The 19,043-nt window shown below is 36.5% G+C and overlaps 1 protein-coding gene across 1 annotated transcript in view; it reads right to left on the bottom strand.

Annotated features, from left to right (window-relative positions):
• LRP1B (LDL receptor related protein 1B) overlaps positions 1 to 19,043 on the bottom strand; it is a 1,834,206-nt gene that overhangs the window by 182,096 nt on the left and 1,633,067 nt on the right. The window contains exons 68-71 of the mRNA XM_052653145.1: positions 15,224 to 15,330; positions 8,330 to 8,459; positions 5,352 to 5,458; positions 4,879 to 5,011 (exon numbers count right to left, since the gene is read on the bottom strand). Of these exons, the coding sequence (XP_052509105.1) occupies positions 4,879 to 5,011; positions 5,352 to 5,458; positions 8,330 to 8,459; positions 15,224 to 15,330 (477 nt within the window). The remainder of the gene's footprint in view (positions 1 to 4,878; positions 5,012 to 5,351; positions 5,459 to 8,329; positions 8,460 to 15,223; positions 15,331 to 19,043) is intronic.

Below are 19,043 nucleotides of genomic sequence, written 5' to 3'. Positions count from 1 at the left end.
TGTGATCACTAATCTAGAGCCAGACATCTTGGAATGTGAAGTCAAGTGGGCCTTAGAAAGCATCACTACGAACAAAGCTAGTGGAGGTGATGGAATTCCAGTTGAGCTGTTTCAAATCCTGGAAGATGATGCTGTGAAAGTGCTGCACTCAATATGCCAGCAAATTTGGAAAACTCAGCAGTGGCCACGGGACTGGAAAAGGTGAGTTTTCATTCCAATTCCAAAGAAAGGCAATGCAAAAGAATGCTCAAACTACCGCACAATTGCACTCATCTCACATGCTAGTAAAGTAATGCTCAAAATTCTCCAAGCCAGGCTTCAGCAATACGTGAACCATGAATTCCCTGATGTTCAAGCTGGTTTTAGAAAAGACAGAGGAACCAGAGATCAAATTGCCAACATCCGCTGGATCATGGAAAAAGCAAGAGAGTTCCAGAGTTCCAGAAAAACATCCATTTCTGCTTTATTGACTATGCCAAAGCCTTTGACTGTGTGGATCACAATAAACTGGAAAATTCTGAAAGAGATGGGAATACCAGACCACCTAACTTGCCTCTTGAGAAATCTGTTTGCAGGTCAGGAAGCAATGGTTAGATATGGACATGGAACAACAGACTGGTTCCAAATAGGAAAAGGAGTATGTCAAGGCTGTATATTGTCACCCTGCTTATTTAACTTATATGCAGAGTACATCATGAGAAACGCTGGACTGGAAGAAACACAAGCTGGAATCAAGATTGCCAGGAGAAATATCAGTAACCTCAGATATGCAGATGACACCACCCTTATGGCAGAAAGTGAACAGGAGCTAAAAAGCCTCTTGATGAAAGTGAAAGAGGAGAGCAAAAGTGTTGGCTTAAAGCTCAACATTCAGAAAATGAAGATCATGGCATCCAGTCCTATCACTTCATGGGAAATAGATGGGGAAACAGTGGAAACAGTGTCAGACTTTATTTTTTGGGGCTCCCAAATCACTGCAGATTGTGACTGCCGCCATGAAATTAAAAGACGCTTACTCCTTGGAGGAAAAGTTATGACCAACCTAGATAGCATATTGAAAAGCAGAGACATTACTTTGCCGACTAAGGTCTGTCTAGTCAAGGCTATAGTTTTTCCTGTGGTCATATATGGATGTGAGAGTTGGACTGTGAAGAAGGCTGAGCACTGAAGAATGGATGCTTTTGAACTGTGGTGTTGGAGAAGACTCTTGAGAGTCCCTTGGACTGCAAGGAGATCCAACCAGTCCATTCTGAAGGAGATCAACCCTGGGATTTCTTTGGAAGGAATGATGCTAAAGCTGAAGCTCCAGTACTTTGGTCACCTCATGCAAAGAGTTGACTCATTGGAAAAGACTCTGATAATGGGAGGGATTGGGGGCAGGAGGAGAAGGGGACAACCAAGGATGATTGGCTGGATGGCATCATGGACTCGATGGACGTGAGTCTGAGTGAACTCCGGGAGTTGGTGACGGACAGGGAGGCCTGGCATGCTGCGATTCATAGGGTCGCAAAGAGTCGGACACGACTGAGCGACTGAACTGAACTGAATAATTGTCCCCATAAGAGTGTCGGACATGCGACTATTTTTATTAAGAGGAAAAATGCATATTAAATCATAATTGTAACACAAAGGCAAAGGTTTTATGATAATTTACTAAAGGCTTCCCATTTTACTAGGAAAAATTTGCATTTCAAACAAATGCATCAAGGGGTTCCAAGATACCCTAACTTAAAAAGCATATTGTGAAATTGCAGGAAGCGCACATAAACAATTTAGAACTGGCATAATTTAAAAAAATTAATGGATTAAAATTCCAGTTTCTTAGTCATATTCTTGATCAGCTCAATGGGAGGTTATTAGAAAAATAGAAGCAAGCAATGTAATTAATAATAACCTGTTTCTAATTTTAATTGAGCTCTTGGCATTTTCATAGAAATCTGGACAAACATATCATCACAGAAAATAAGAATCAAGAGTTCTCATCTTAATTAGGGTTGAGATAAGCTTAAATTATTAGAAGCTAATAACTGCAAAAAAAGACTATCTTTTCCATCAAAATTGGTATAAAGAGTAAAGTTTGAAAGCTCAGGCCAAAACAAACACCAAATTTCCTTGAGGCAACATGTTCTACCTTTAAAAATGTGAATGCTGCTTTTAATCCCATAATATTTGGGGTTCCTTTCCTTTTAAAGTAAACCAGTAAAATTGATTCACAAGGAAAATGTTCCATGAAGGTAGCTCTCTTACCTTCAACCCCCCAACACTTAGCCCCTGTTAGCTCATGTGTCCATTTTTAAGATGAATGGAAGTAACATGTAACAGAAGAGCTGTATATTCTGGCATTTTATTTCTTCAGTGTCTTGAAGTGTTTTTATCCAATACTTAAACCAGTTCCTGGAAGCAATCAAATGCTAGAAATTTGAACTTGGTCATATCCATATAGGATCAAACCATCAAAATATTTCACTGATATTTAATTACCTGGGAGCAAGGAATCCAGGAAATGTTAGATGGAGCCATAGAGAGGGGAGAGAAAATTTGATATATTTTTAATGGTTTAATTCAAAGCCTTCAGCTCTGATTTTTAGTCAGTAAGTTTAAATATTTAATTGAGCCATTTTAAAATTGAAAGTTATACCAGATTTCAAAAGCTATAATGTTTAATGTTTTACTTTAATGTTTGATTTTTTAACCTAGAATTCTTTGTTTAAACACATTTGTATGAAATCCAATATTTAAAAAGTAACTAAATTCTAACATAATTGTCCCCCACTCTGCACCCTCCCAGGTACAGATTCACTCTCCAGGTATTTCTACAGTTCTTGAAGAACTGGTGCTGGGCTTGATAGTATTAAAACATGAATATGGAAACACTCATGGAGATTAAATAAGAAACAAGATTTCTTGCTCCCCATCATCTCAGCCAATTCTCTGTGCTATTACATAGTTCAAATCTTATCACCCTTTCCTTTTTTAATATTAGAAAACTCCTAAAAGCCTTGGAAAATGCCTCAATATGTGTAATATTAAAGCTAAGTTCCATAGCATGACTTTTCAATTACTTGTGGCTCCTAAATGGATCAAGTTTCCCTTACCTCTGTGACTTTGAACATAATGATTCTGCTGCCTGGAATGCATTTCGACATTTTGTTTGTACAGAAACATATTGCAACAGGGAAGTTTAGTTGAATGATACAGAAGGTGAAATGGGATCATTCTCTCATAACCCTGACTGCCAGATTATGATATTTGTATCTAACCAAGAAGAGCTTTGAGAGAAGATTGACATAATCAGAGTTACACTTACACAAGATGAACATAGCAGCAGTGAGTAGGATGCATTGGTGACCAACTGGGTCACCAATAAGTCTAGACAGGAAAAATGAGGAAAAGAACAAGACCGGTGAGTGACTGAAGCTGAGGGGATGGAATTTATTAATGAGAATACTAAATGATAAGAAAGTTCATCTTGGACCTAAAGTCCTCGACTATGAGGTTTTGGTCCCAGAGTGTTCACAAAGCTTGCTTTCTCCAGAGTAACCAATTACAGACAGCGAGTGTGAGAACTTAAGCAAAAGTAGAAACAGCTATTATGGAAGTTTAATCTTTTATGATTTTCTATAATGCACTGCAGATTCCAAATAAGAACTAGGATTTCTTCTGCTGATATAATAATACTTTATCAGATTTGGAATAGAAATGTAGTAAATCATAAAGGTTTGATCTAATATTAAAGAAGGTAGAAGATATTTTTTCCTTGAGTGACTATATATTTATAGAAGTAAATATTTTAGATCTATTTAAACTTTATAAACAGAGTGCCTGTCAAAATGCTTTACAACATGTATCAATACTAACATCATCTCTGTTGATGATGTTTCAAATATTCTAAAATGTAAAGTTTAGAGGATCTTATAAGTAAAAATAAATTGTGTTAATTAGTATTTCTAACATTATGAAATTAATAAGAATGCTATAATTCATGGCCATTTTAAGATTCACCCTACAATTTCTTTGCTTTCCTCTTATTAACTGTAAAATAGCAATAATTTAATGTGGTGATTTGCAACTAAAAAGTTATATGTCAGGAAATATTTTCACATAACTAGAAAAGAATGATACTATAAAATCAAAAGTTTCTTCCAGACTTCAAATAATGTAGGTCGTTTTCTCAACCATATGGCAAGAAACAAATTTGGGGCCCAACCTACAACCTATCTATGATCTAGCATATTAGCATGTGTGATGTAATATACCATATGTTGTTTCTATTCTTTCAGAAACAAGGCAAGCAATGTGGGAGAGAAACGTGCCCAGAAAATACTTTGGTAGGAATGGCTATAGTGGCTATGTTCCTTGACCTCTTCTCTCATTTCCATCCCTAATCCAACATCTAGTCCAATGTCATACTCAAGATAGATACTCAAAACACACTTGCATTTTAGTTGTGTTTGATACATGAAAATGGATTTATATTCTTGTCTGAAAATCATCCAGATTTTGCTTATTTAGAACTCTGTATTATGTGTTGAGAGGCTTTCCTGGTGGGCCAGTCAATAAAGAATTTGCTTGCAATGCAGGAGGTTTGATCCTTGGATCAGGAAGATCCCCTGGAGAAGGAAATGGTTACCCATGCCAATATTCTTGCCCAGGAAATCCCATGGCTTGAGGAGCTTGGTGGGCTACAGTGTGTAGGATCGCAAGAGTCAGACACGACTTAGAGACTAAAACATCACTGCCATTATGTAATGAAACTAGAAAAGGAGAATCACTTTAATTATCTTATCCTCTGCCTTTAGCACATGATGTAAATATTCTGCACAGCATCTTAACTCCCATTCTCTCATTTGTAGACACACATATGCAATAGTACCTTACCTCTGTCACAGTTCTCTTCGTCACTGCCATCCACACAGTCATGAATTCCATCACAAAGCCATCTAATTGGAATACAGTGGGCTTTATTTCTGCATCGAAACTGATCTTCCTTACACTCAGTCACACAGTCCATCTGTTCAAATACAAATGGGTGCTGCAGTTTTAACTACTGATAATGATATAGTCACAAGCAAAGTAAACATGCAACTAACAATAGTGGAGATTTGTTATGCTATGTGGGCTTTGTTTTATTTTTAATTAATGAATATCGCCTCTGCAAATGACAATACAGTTTAGTCTATGGGCAGCATGAAGATTCAGGCATTTGCTGAAATTATTGTATTCAATGTTCTTGTCTTGACATTTTAGACAGTGCTAAGAATCAAGATTCTGTCTCTCTGTTGCTTATTACATTTGCTTTCTCATATCTAATTCACATAATTCAGAGATTTTAATAAAAAGATAGATTTTACCTCATCTGAACCATCAGCACAGTCATAGTCTCCATTACATTTCAAAGACGCTGAAATGCATCCCCCACTGGCACATATATATTCACTTGACGAGCAAGTAGGAGAAGCTGAGTATAAAGTTGAGATTTAGATTTAGTGAACAGAATGAATGTTGACAGATAAAAGCATAAATAAGCATATGAAAATTACAGATAGTAATAAAAATAGTTTACACTGAATTATATTCAACATCTGATATTAAACACTGACTTAAAATAAGCTTTACAATATTTTTGTATTGTATTAAATATGCAGATGACACCACCCTTATGGCAGAAAGTGAAGAGGAACTAAAAAGCCTCTTGATGAAAGTGAAAGAGGAAAGTGAAAAAGTTGGCTTAAAGCTCAACATTCAGAAACGAAGATCATGGCATCTGGTCCCATTACTTTATGGGAAATAGATGGGGAAACAGTGGAAACAGTGTCAGACTTTATTTTGGGGGGCTCCAAAATCACTGCAGATAGTGATTGCAGCCATGAAATTAAAAGATGCTTACTCCTTGGAAGAAAAGTTAAGACCAACCTAGATAGCATATTCAAAAGCATAAACATTACTTTGTTGACTAAGGTCCATCTAGTTAAGGCTATGGTTTTTCCTGTGGTCATGTATGGATGTGAGAGTTGGACTGTGAAGAAGGCAGAATGCCGAAGAATTGATGCTTTTGAACTGTGGTGCTGGAGAAGACTCTTGAGAGTCCCTTGGACTGCAAGGAGATCTAACCAGTCCATTCTGAAGGAGATCAGCCCTGGGATTTCTTTGGAAGGAATGATGCTGAAACTGAAACTCCAGTACCTTGGCCACCTTATGCGAAGAGTTGACTCATTGGAAAAGACTCTGATGCTGGGAGAGATTGGGGGCAGGAGGAGAAGGGGACGACAGAGGATGAGATGGCTGGATGGCATCACGGACTCGATGGACATGAGTCTGAGTGAACTCCGGGAGTTGGTGATGGACAGGGAGGCCTGGCGTGCTGCGATTCATGGGGTCGCAAAGAGTCGGACACGACTGAGCGACTGAACTGAACTGAACTGAACTGAACTGAACTGAAATATACCTCATGATGTAATGGTCTGTTCATAAGTATTCAACTCACTAAAGAAAAAAAGGGCCGGGGTGGGGGGTGGACCTCTCTATATCCTCTATTACTTTGATTTTTGAAGAGTTAAATGTATTCTCTTATAATCTGAAATCTATTTAAAATAAAAAAAGCCTCAAATTATTTTCAAAATTGTAATAGGATTTAGTAAACTTTGAGGATATTAATTAATATATGCACTGTATAAAACTAAAAGTGAAAATCTTGGTGTGGTCTCATAGACCCCATGATATCTATTTGGCTATTTTGAAAAAAATATCATATTTATATAAGTTTTGAGAAGTTTTTTTTTTAACCTGGGGTTTTAAATATGAACATATGTATAATTAGCAGAGTCTGTAAAATTTGAAGCAATTCTTTTATGATATGGAAACAATTTAAATTGTAGATAAATAAGTTATAGCCAATACCTGATGTAATTAATTAACACAGGAATGATGACAACTTTCTCTGTTGAGGGGCTTCAGTTTGTTAAGCCTGCATTCAAATTCTGGGGTTCTTGGCCTTATATTAGATTACTAGGTAGCCAAATATACTTACGTAATGGCTTTGTGGAATAAATTGCTTAGTCCAGGGATGCTAAAAAGCTTTTTCCTTAGGTTTTAATTCCTTTTAATTGGCAGTGGTTGCCTAGGGATTTGTATTAATGAGTCTGGGACTATGTCTGAATTCAGTAAGAACAAAGATATGATCAATTAGCAATGTGAACCATGGGCATGGTCCTGGGCTATTAGTAAAGTGTGTGTGAGGTATCTGCAGTTCTGAGTTAGTCCCTCAAAATAATTATTACACTATGAAACTACGCATAACCATATATATATATATATATATATATATATATATAAATAGATAGATAGATAGAGTACAAAGTGATCTTCCCCAGTATTTTTTCCTGTAGAATAATGTTATTAAAATTCCCAAGTATAAAAGCTAATTATATTTATATATATATGCTGCTAAGTCACTTCAGTTGTGTCCGACTCTGTGTGACCCCATAGACGGCAGCCCACCAGGCTCCCCCGTCCCTGGGATTCTCCAGGCAAGAACACTGGAGTGGGTTGCCATTTCCTTCTCCATTTCCTTCTCCTTATATATATATATATATATATTTTAAGTCATGTTTAAGGAATAGAAATATATGAACTGGATATTTTTTCTCCTATACTCTTTTGCCTGGAAAATCCCATGGATGGAGGAGCCTGGTAGGCTGTAGACCATGGGGTCGCTAAAGTCAGACACAATTGAGCGATTTCACTTTCACTTTTCACTTTCATGCATTGGAAAAGGAAATGGCAACCCACTCCAGTGTTCTTGCCTGGAGAATCCCAGGGACGGGGGAGCCTGGTGGGCTGCCATCTATGGGGTCGCACAGAGTCGGACACGACTGAAGTGACTTAGCAGCAGCAGCAGCATACTCTTATTTTGAATCTTAAATTTTTATTTTGGACCAAGATGTAAAAGAAATAATGCACCTTCTATATTCTACTTAATAATCTTAATTTCCAGAATTGAAACCTGAGTTTTACCACACTTATAGTTTCAACCTTTTTCATTCCACTATCTTGGAAAAACAACTCCAAATCATATAGAAAAATATAGAGATCAGAAAATAAAATTTAGGGGAGTAATGCTTGTATCTGGAAATAATACCAATCTTGCCTACCAAAACACTTTCAAAACATACAAAAGGCACACCAATTAATTTATCTACAGATATTTCAGATTATTACTTAAAAACAGCAAAATGCGCATTATTTACTACTGTTTTATACATATCTTTGCTGAAATTTAAATTCTGAGTTAAAATATTACTTAAATGAAATAGTGTCTCAAGCATTTTACCTGGCTCACAGTTTTTCTCATCTTCTCCATATTTACAGTCTTCATGGCCATCACATTTCCATTTTGCTAATATACACTGACCATTGGAACACTGGAACTGATCTTTGGAACAACTTGTTTCACAATTTCTCTGAAAAAAACAACACAAACATAATGAAAATTTAAATTTTAGATAAATGTCTTCAACCTCAAAAAACACATACAAGAATCTCAGATGGTCACACTTAAGCTCATCACTATAAACCATTATAATCATTTTCCAGTTTCATTTGTCTCTATTAGTCATAATAAAATGGAGAAATATAAAAAGAACATAAATCCCATGGCTTCATCAAGTAATTAAGTTGCTCTGAGTGGATCATATTCCAGACAGACAGTTATGGGGTAATATAATTTTAATAGTTATAAATGACAATGAGAAATGTCAATAACCTCAGATATGCAGATGAAACCACCCTTATTGCAGAAAGTGAAGAGGAACCAGAGAACCTCTCGATGAAGATGAAAGAGAAGGTTGAAAAAGCTGGTTTAAAACTCAACATTCAAAAACGAAGATCATGGCATCCAGTCCCACCCCTTAATGAAATAGATGGGGAAACAATGGAAAGAATGATAGACTTTATTTTCTTGGGGTCCAAAATCACCGCAGATGGTGACTGCAGCCATGAAATTAAAAGACATGTGCTCCTTGGAAGAAAAGCTATGACCAACCTAGACAGCATAGTAAAAAGCAGAGACATTACTTTGCCAACAAAAGTTTGTCTAATCAAAGCTATGGTTTTTCCAGTAGTCATGTATGGATGTGAGAGTTGGACCATAAAGAAAGCTAAGTGCTAAAGAATTGATGCTTTAGAACTGTGATGCTGGAGAAGACTCTTGAGAGTCCCTTGGACTCCAAGGAGATCCAACCAGTCAATCCTAATGGAAATCAATGTCGACTATTCATTGGAAGCACTGATGCCGAAGCTCCAATACTTTGATGCGAAGAACTGACTCATTGGAAAAGACCCTGACACTGGGAAAGATTGAAGGCAGGAGGAGAAAGGGACAACAGAGGATGAGACAGTTGGATGGCATCACCAACTCAATGGACATGAGTTTGAGCAAGCTCTGGGAGCTGGCGATTGACAGGGAAGCCTGGCATGCTGCAGACCATGGGGTCACAAAGAGTTGGACATGACCAAGTGACTGAACTGAAGTGACAATGATGATTGTGGGGAAATAAAAAGGCTAACAAATATTTCTAATCAGTATAGCCAGTTCCTTGGGAATGGGGTGGAAAGATTAATGTGAAACAAGAAAAAATCCTAGGGTAATTCTGTCTTGCAGCAACAAAACTTCCCCTTGTGTTATTTCTTTCCCCTTTCCCCACTTTTCTCCCTCTGTCCTTGTTCTTTAATACTTTGTTTGCTGTTCATATTCCTTTTCCATTCTTCTGATATTTGTTCTTAGAGAACTGTGAAATGAACTGTCAGAATTGTCATTTTTGGCTAGCTAGCATTCAGATTTTATTTGGAAATCAAACAAGATAGTAGTAATACCTTTGGGGGCCTTTCAGTTCTTTATATGAGATCAATGAAAGGGAAATTAGAAATTCACTTTCCTTGGGTCTGACCACTCTGGTTGAAATGGGATGCTCCGGTGAAATATCTTGCTGAAATTATATTTTTCTGTTGTTGAGAAATTTCTATTTTTGCCAAGATTTACTTGTCTGTTTTTTTCACAAAAGGTGCAGCACTCTTACAGCTTGTGAAAATTCCAGTGAATGAAGCATATGAACTATTACTCCCTGCTTTTTCTCAGTTTCATCCCATGTAAGAAACAAGAGCTTATTTTCTGAATTCCTATAGTTTCCTCTTTGCTGATGACAGTTTAATTAGACTGCCTGCTGTTTAAGTGGTTTTCTTCTTTCCTTCCCCCTACTTTTCCCAAGTATTGAAGATTTACCATTTACTAGAGTTTCTTAAATAATAATGTTGGTAAAACTGGCTAAGTGTTACTCACTGTGATGTCAGACTCTTTGTGACTGCATGGACTGTAGCCTGTCAGGCTCCCCTGATTGTAGACTGTTAGGCTCCCCTGTCCATGGGATTCTCCGGGCAAGAATTCTGGAGTGGGTTGCCATTTCCTTCTCCAGGTGGTCTTCCGACCCAGGGATTGAACCTGAGTGTTCTGCAAGAGTTTCTTAAATAATAACGCAAAGAAAAGAATCATTCCTCCCCATATTTGGTAAATTCAGTTCAGTTCAGTTCAGTCACTCAGTCGTGTCCGACTCTTTTCGACCCCATGAATCACAGCACGCCAGGTCTCTCTGTCCATCACCACCTCCCAGAGTCTACCCAAACCCACGTCCATCGAGTCGGTGATGCCATCCAGCCGGCTCATCCTCTGTTGTCCCCTTCTCCTCCTGCCCCCAATCCTTCCCAGCATTAGGGTCTTTTCCAATGAGTCAACTCTTCACATGAGATGGCCAAAGTATTGGAGTTTCAGCTTCAACATGAGCACCAGGACTGATCTCCTTTTGGATGAACTGGTTGGATATTCTTACAGTCCAAGGGACTCTCAAGAGTCTTCTCCAACACCACAGTTCAAACGCATCAATTCTTTGGTGCTCAGCTTTATTCACAATCCAACTCTCACATCCATACATGACCACTGTAAAAACCATAGCTTGACTAGACAGACCTTTGTTGGCAAAGTAATGTCTCTGCTTTTAAATATGCTATCTAGACTGGTCATAACTTTTCTTCCAAGGAGTAAGCATCTTTTAATTTCATGGCTGCAGTCACCATCTGCAGTGATTTTTGGGCCCCAAAATATAAAGTCTGACACTGTTTCCCCATCTATTTCCCATGAAGTTATGGGACCATGTAAACTCATAGACTAATAGAAGTCCAGCATTTTAACCAACAATTTCAATAAAATATACTGTCAAAATAAAGGATTGTGCTTTAAAAACATGAGTTCATAAGGGTTTTAAGAAAGACTTCACAGAGGAATTTTAAACAGAATGAAACTAAGAAAAGATTTTTCATGCATAAGAATAAATAGAAATGTGATGTATCCAAGGGGTGAGCTATGTAACGGTGAATGACATTGGAAAAATAGAACTGGTCATGAGGAAGAAATTTCAGATTTTGTTCACCACTTTCTTTTTCCATGTCCATTACTGTACCTGGGACACATTTAATAAGTAAGTATTCCATTAAAATTTGCTGAATAAATGATCAAATGAATGAAGTAGCAAATGTAGAAAATGAGGAATATATATTAAAATTTTATGTAATTTATGGCAACCTATTCCAGTATTCTTACCTGGAGAATTCTATGAACAGAGGAGCCTGGCGGGCTACAGTCCATAGAGTTACAAAGAGCTAGACATGACTAAAGCAACAGCATGTATGTACCCGCACGTATACACAGGATAGAAATAGTGTCTATGAATCAAGAATCTAATACCATGCAATGATTATAATAACTTCTCAGTGTATTTTGTAGAATTAATTAATGTTTTTCTCAGCAATAGGGCTAATTCAAGTAAAAGAGCTCAATAATCAGTGACACTATTCTATTTGTATTGACAATAACACAGAAGGTAACACTTCTAGATACTATTTCTACCATCAGAAGCGTTTGATTTATAATATATTGCATACAGTTGATGCATGTGTCTATGTTTATATTTGTGGGGTTTTTAATCATCATCTTAGACGTCTTAACACACAGAAAACAGAGAGAACAGAATAATAAAACCCATGTGCTCATCATACATATTTAACAATTATCCACACTTAGCTATTCATGTTTCACAAGACTCTCTCCCAGTTTATTTATATTTGAACTTTAACATAATGACAATAGCTTCAGAAAATTAATACTATCATGGTATTAATAGAAAAATTTTCAAGTTATTCCCAATCCACTTTAAAAATTTCCTAATTTTCTCAACTGTAAAAAAATACTGTTTGGTTAAAGAAAAATCTAAAAGAACCTATACATTGAATTTGATTTGAGTTTCTTTTAATGTATAACTCTTTTTTGAATGCTATTTACTACTTGGGAAAAACAGGTCATTTGCTTTATAGAATGTCTCACATTTTGAATTTGGATAAGTAAATACTAATAAAGTTACTTAGAAACCTCCAAAGTAACAATTGAGCTTTTTGTTTAAATATTATTATCAACATATATATTTGTATACGTTATTATATTTCAATACATTACAGCCATTTTTTTTTTTCCTAAGGCTCAAATTGTCCCTTTTGTATGTAGAAAATTCTGCAATTTTGCTCCTATGTATTTTGGACACTATCCCAGTAGTCATGTTTTCTGGCTTGACAAGATGTTAGTGGCTCATTTTGTCAATTTCCATTCACAGATCTAGAATTAAACGTTTCTCAAAGGAGTTTTGATTCTGTTAATTGGGTAATGTAGTTAGAGGTCATGATATGACTGCTAGAGACAGTCTTTAAAGCTGGGATGTCATTGGTTTTAGGATTTTTCAGTGGCAGAGATAAAAACATATATTTTAAAAAGGAGAAAGATAAATCAAGATCTCAAGCTGTTACTTTTGAATTTAATTACAGGGTTTTTATTTACTTGCATTTTTTCTACATTCATATCTCCTTTATTTTATTTAAAAATTTTGAGTGTTAGCAATATTAAAATAATTTTGCATTGGAACTATTGTAGTGTCTAAGACATGGATTTCAAATTAGCAAAACTAATGTTATTTAAAAAACACATGCATGAATATAATTTAAGGTTTTTTGCATTTCTTTTTGTCCTTACAATATGTTATACTGGACACAGAGGTCAAATATATTTTAAGTTCACTTTAAATAGTTCTTCTCTGTGTTTGCCACTAACCTGATACACAATTATGTTGATCCAAGTTTTTGGTTTCTTTATTGTTTTGGCTGGAAATTAACAAACTAATTCAGTTAGCATTCATACAAAAAGTAATCCTTACAAATTTTCTCTTTTGTTCCCAGTATAAGAATATCCTGTATGTAATTATGCTTTTTAGCCATCTGTTCAGCTCACTTTTTTGTTTGTTGACAATGCAACCCATCATTCTAGATTTTAGAAAGGAAACAGAAATCAACTGCCTGTAATGTTAACCACTTAATTACATATAGACAGTATCAAAAGCCTGTAAATGTAGAGAAAGACTATCTTTAAGAGAGTTAATTTGATTCTCTAGTGATATTAGCATAAAAATATCTGGATAGTGGAGATATATTCAGCCACCAAGAACTGCATCCACTAACTTATAGCATGAGAGAAATAGCATGGATAAGGATGTCTACTTTCACATGAATAGCATTTTGAAAAAGGAAGTGTTTAATTTTGTTTATGTGTGTTGGACATCTAGTGAAAAACATGCAAGATGAAATCACAAGCCTTCAGTAATATATCCCCATCTTTTGATGTTTCACAATTACATGGTGCTGATGGAACATATTTAAAAAAAAACAAAAAACAAAGAAAAAACATTATAATGGTATGGATGAATTTATATGAAATATATTTTCCTGACTGTGAAACATTTAATAAAAATTTTGAAAAAATATAGATACTAAGTAAATATGTAGCTGGGCATTGTAAGACTTTAACTTCTCTGTGGATTTTTAAAAATTTTGTTGGACTTGTTTTGTGACTAGCCCAATGAACAGAAGTAATATTTTTCACCTTCTCCTAAGAGACCTTTGCAGCCTCAAGTTTTAAGGTTTCAGACCTTCAGGTGAGAAATAAAGTGCATTAGGTTCCAAAATCTAGACTTGTACGTGATTATGGGGACTTTTCCAAAATAGTGAGAGAATGGAGAAGAATTGTCCAATCTGGATAAGACTCCCTGAAGGTTGGGGAATATCTAGTTTGTGTGGGTTCTATAACTAGTAGAGACCTTCAGGGTCTTCTGAAGAGGCAGGTAATCAGTGGATACTTAAGGAAGCTGAACTTAAAACACAGAAATCTCCAGAGCACCTGGGAAGATTCTTCCCAAGTCTATAGTCAGTGGGAGACCCTTTTTGAGGCTGAGTACATATTCGTGTCAATCAGAGTAGCAGAAGTCTAGGAAGTCACTGTGTGTCAGGAGGAGCCATGGGCCACTGAGGACCGGAGACCTCACTTTCCCTTCTGTGGCTGGACTTGATTGTACAATTCCTGCATTCCTGATAGTAACATGAAAAATCACTAACTGAGAAGACCGTGTAAAGTGGCTATTACTGTGTGTCAAGTATTATTTTTTAAAGCATCATGGAGTAATTAATATCTGAAACCCCAACACATAGATGCATAAATACTAAATTTTGTGAAGGTTTATATAATGTTAGTACAACCTGAGATTACAGAATTATCCAGAGAAATTCTAAATTTCTTCACTTAACTGTGTGTACATAGAACTTATTATAAATGGATTGTGAGTCATCATCGAAGCAAAGCTAAATCTGCGGTTTCATAAAAATTGATGACCCACATCTAACTCTGTAAGACTATATCTACTGAAGAAGGAGTCTGGGGAGAAGAAACTGTTTAAAATGCATAAAAATATTAGTCCTGACTATAAATACTGCAGCAAATTTATGAACAAATTCACAGATGGCAAAGGCATCAGCTACAGGGAGTAGGGTTTCCAAACATCTTATTCCCAATCCAGCCATTCAGTACTTGAGGTAAAACAGACTATAAAATTAACTGTCAATAGCAGCACAAGAGCTGTTCCCCTGTGCTGCACGTGTGCAGCACAGTGCAGAGATGTGATACGTATCTCAGTCAGAAGCAAAGCGCCTTCAGAACTGTCCCTCTCACACTCCTCGAATGGAATAATAATTATGAATGCAATTTTAAGGAGTCACTTTATTTTTCATTTGATTTCTCAAAAATGCCTACCTCATCCGAGCCATCTGCACAATCAAAATCTCCATCACACCAAAACCTTGAAGAAACACAGTCCCCATTGGCACAGAGAAAATCTTTCAGTGTACAGGTCTGTGGCTCTGGGGACAGAAAAATAGCACAAGGTTATTCTATCACATGCAACTTCATTCTAAAATTTATATGACATACCACGTGAGGTAGCATGAAGAAAAAAAGAAGTTAGCCAGGCAGAATCAATAAATTGTTTATTAAAAAAAAAGAGAGAAATATTTCATGAAGCATCTGTGGTATATAACATAATGATTTTTCAAATTTATTTTTAAAGTCAGGAATAGAAAGTGGCATTAGAGACAAATTGAAAAAAATGCAAAAGATAAATAGCCTCCTGTTTAATGAAAATCCAGTAGCAAAGTAAAAGAAAAGGCATAAAAATCTACATATTAAAGTAAAACAACAATTTTTCCAATGAAATTCTAAATCATATTATGCATTTACTTAAAGGATATAAGACATTTTGTTACTCCCTATGGGTACACAGGACTATTTATTAACTGAAGAGTCTAAACTCTGGTTCATGACTTTTTATTATGTATTCTAATGACTTTCTAATTCTTCAGTTCTGTCCCTGGAAAATTCAGAGCTCCTAGAACTAAAAGGATATGTGAGGATATTATTGGACATGATTGGGTGGGTAAGGATTGAAGAGGCTGAAGGAGATTTTTTTTTTGAAAACTGCCTATTTATTTATGCAGTTGTTTCCTTATGCCTTACCTCATTTACCTGCCATTTCAGATAATTTGCTGTTAATTTAATTATGCTTCACCACATTCCATATAGGACCTAACCCAAATATTGTAACTTGTTATTTGGCTCAACTCCTATGTGGGATATGTTTCATCTGGACAATGAGGTAGGAGTGCAGAAATTTGTCCCTAACAAGTAATCAGTATAACTGCTGACTGTCACCTCTTGCTTGGCCTTGATTCTCTAAACAGAGAATAAACTATGGAAAATTCTGAAAGAGATGGGAATACCAGACCACCTAACCTGCCTCTTGAGAAATCTGTATGCAGGTCAGGAAGCAACAGTTAGAACTGGACATGGAAAAACAGACTGGTTCTAAATAGGAAAAGGAGTATGTCAAGGCTGTATGTTGTCACCCTGCTTATTTAACTTCTATGCAGAGTACTTCATGAGAAACGCTGGAGTGGAAGAAACACAAGCTGGAATCAAGATTGCCAAGAGAAATACCAATAACCTCAGATATGCAGATGAAACCACCCTTATGGCAGAAAGTGAAGAGGAGCTAAAAAGCCTCTTGATGAAAGTGAAATAGGAGAGTGAAAAAGTTGGCTTAAAGCTCAACATTCAGAAAACTAAGATCATGGCATCTGGTCCCATCACTTCATGGGAAATAGATGGGGAAACAGTAGAAACAGTGTCAGACTTTATTTTGGGGGGCTCCAAAATCACTGCAGATGGTGATTGCAGCCATGAAATTAAAAGACACTTACTCCTTGGAAGAAAAGTTATGACCAATCTAGATAGTATATTCAAAAGCAGAGACATTACTTTTTCGACTAAGATCTGCCTAGTCAAGGCTATGGTTTTTCCAGTAGTCATGAATGGATGTGAGAGTTGGACTGTGAAGAAAGCAGAGAGCCAAAGAATTGATGCTTTTGAACTGTGGTGTTGGAGAAGACTCTTGAGAATCCCTTGGACTGCAAGGAGATTCAACCAGTCCATTCTGAAGGAGATCAGCCCTGGGATTTCTTTGAAGGAATGATGCTAAAGCTGAAACTCCAGTACTTTGGCCACCTCATGCGAAGAGTTGACTCATTGGAAAAGACTCTGATGCTGGGAGAGATTGGGGGCAGGAGGAGAAGGGGATGACCCAGGATAAGACGGCTGAATGGCATCACAGACTCAATGGACATGAGTCTGAGTGAACTGTGGGAGCTGGTGATGGACAGGGAGGCCTGGCGTGCTGCGATTCATGGGGTCGCAAAGAGTCAGACACGACTGAGTGACTGAACTGAACTGAAACAGAACTGATATCTGGCATGATGAGAGACCCTCATTCCCCCTCTCATTAACTGTATTTACAACTGTCTGTCTCACACACAATAATATTCTTGTTCAGCTAAAACAGAAATAGCAACAGAAATATAATTTAAAGAATATTCATATGAAGCATAATTTCTACATAAAGATTGTGCATAATTCAGCCTGTATTGCTGAATATTGCTCTATACAATTACTCAGGTTCTCACTATAGTGTGACATCTAAATGTTTAATATCATGAAGGCTCTTACATTTCTCTATGAATATCTCTTCTGAAAACACTGGAAGAATTTTGAAAAATGTGATATGTATCGAACATTTTGTTCTGCTCTGGGACTTTATTTAAAAGTGTGAACTTATGGCTATGAATAAGATAAGATGCTTATCAATAGAATGAAAAAGAGCCACTAAGTGGAGGGTCTCCCTCATTTTTAAATACTCCTTTGTTTAGACAGCATGACAAGAACAGTTTCTCTTTTTGTCTTTGTACTATGTTCATATATATGACACTTTAATTTTAAAAACAACTTAATTAATAGTAATATTGATAGCTATAACAATAATTTAAAAAATACCAGCTACTGAGTGTTCATTGGAAGGACTGATGATGAAGCTGAAACTCCAATACTTTGGCCACTTGATGCGAAGAGCTGACTCATTTGAAAAGACCCTGATGCTGGGAAAGATTAAGGACAGGAGGAGAAGGGGACGACAGAGGACGAGATGGTTGGATGGCATCACTGACTCGATGGACATGAGTTTGGGTAAACTCCGGGAGCTGGTGATGGACAGGGAGGCTTGGTGTGCTGAGGTCCATGGGGTCACAAAGAGTGAGACATGACTGAACGACTGCACTGCACTGAACTGAACCAGCTACTGATATTTTGTTTGCTGTTAGGCAGTAGGTGAAGATAATGCCAAGTAATTAAATTAGCTCATCAGTTAATGTTAACAATTCTGTAAGATAGGTGGGTTTCTCTGGTGGTTCAGATGGTAAAGAATATACCTGCAATGAAGGAGACCTGGGTTCGATCCCAAGGTCAGGAAGATCCCCTGGAGGAGGGAATGACATACGGTAGATACTACTGTTGGACCCTTTTTCAGATGAGTAAATTGAAGCAGAGAGAGGAAAAAAAACTTACACCAAATCACCCAGCAGGTAAAAGAGCTAGTATTAAACTTGAATCTAGATAACCTGACACCGGGATCTGTATTTTTACTGCGAAGCCATATCATTGCCTTCCTTACTGAGGAAGTAATAAGTGTTCACATATTACAGGGATTGACATTAAAGCCCTTGAAAAATCAAGTTAATTGTCTAAGGCACACAGCTAGCAATGTCTATTTTACTTTACAGTAATGATAAAAGAAAACCCTTTTTCTCTTTATATCCGCCCATGCTGAATCTCTTTCACTTTCCTTGCATTTGCAGACACACGTGTTTTTTTCTCAAGGAAAATAAATTCTAGTAAAATAAATAAATAAATAAATAGATGCTTAATTTTTGAATAATAGTGAATAATTGGATAATTTGCATTAAATACTAAACAGAGACAGTGCATTTAAAACATATTATATTTAGATATTTTAAAAACAGCAGTAAAATCTTTAATTTCATGACTTGGGGTATTGAAACATGATAATTCTTCCTTTAATATTCTCATTTGCTTTTATTCTAATTAAGAACAAGTGTGTTTATCATATGCTAAACAGCAATGGGCTCACAGGCCTTTACATACTCTGCTCTGGGCAGGGCTGGATGTTGTT

The sequence above is a fragment of the Budorcas taxicolor genome, chromosome 2 (genome assembly GCF_023091745.1).
Source record: "Budorcas taxicolor isolate Tak-1 chromosome 2, Takin1.1, whole genome shotgun sequence".
Taxonomy (NCBI): Eukaryota; Metazoa; Chordata; class Mammalia; order Artiodactyla; family Bovidae; genus Budorcas; species Budorcas taxicolor.
This window is presented reverse-complemented; position numbering and strand designations above follow the sequence as displayed.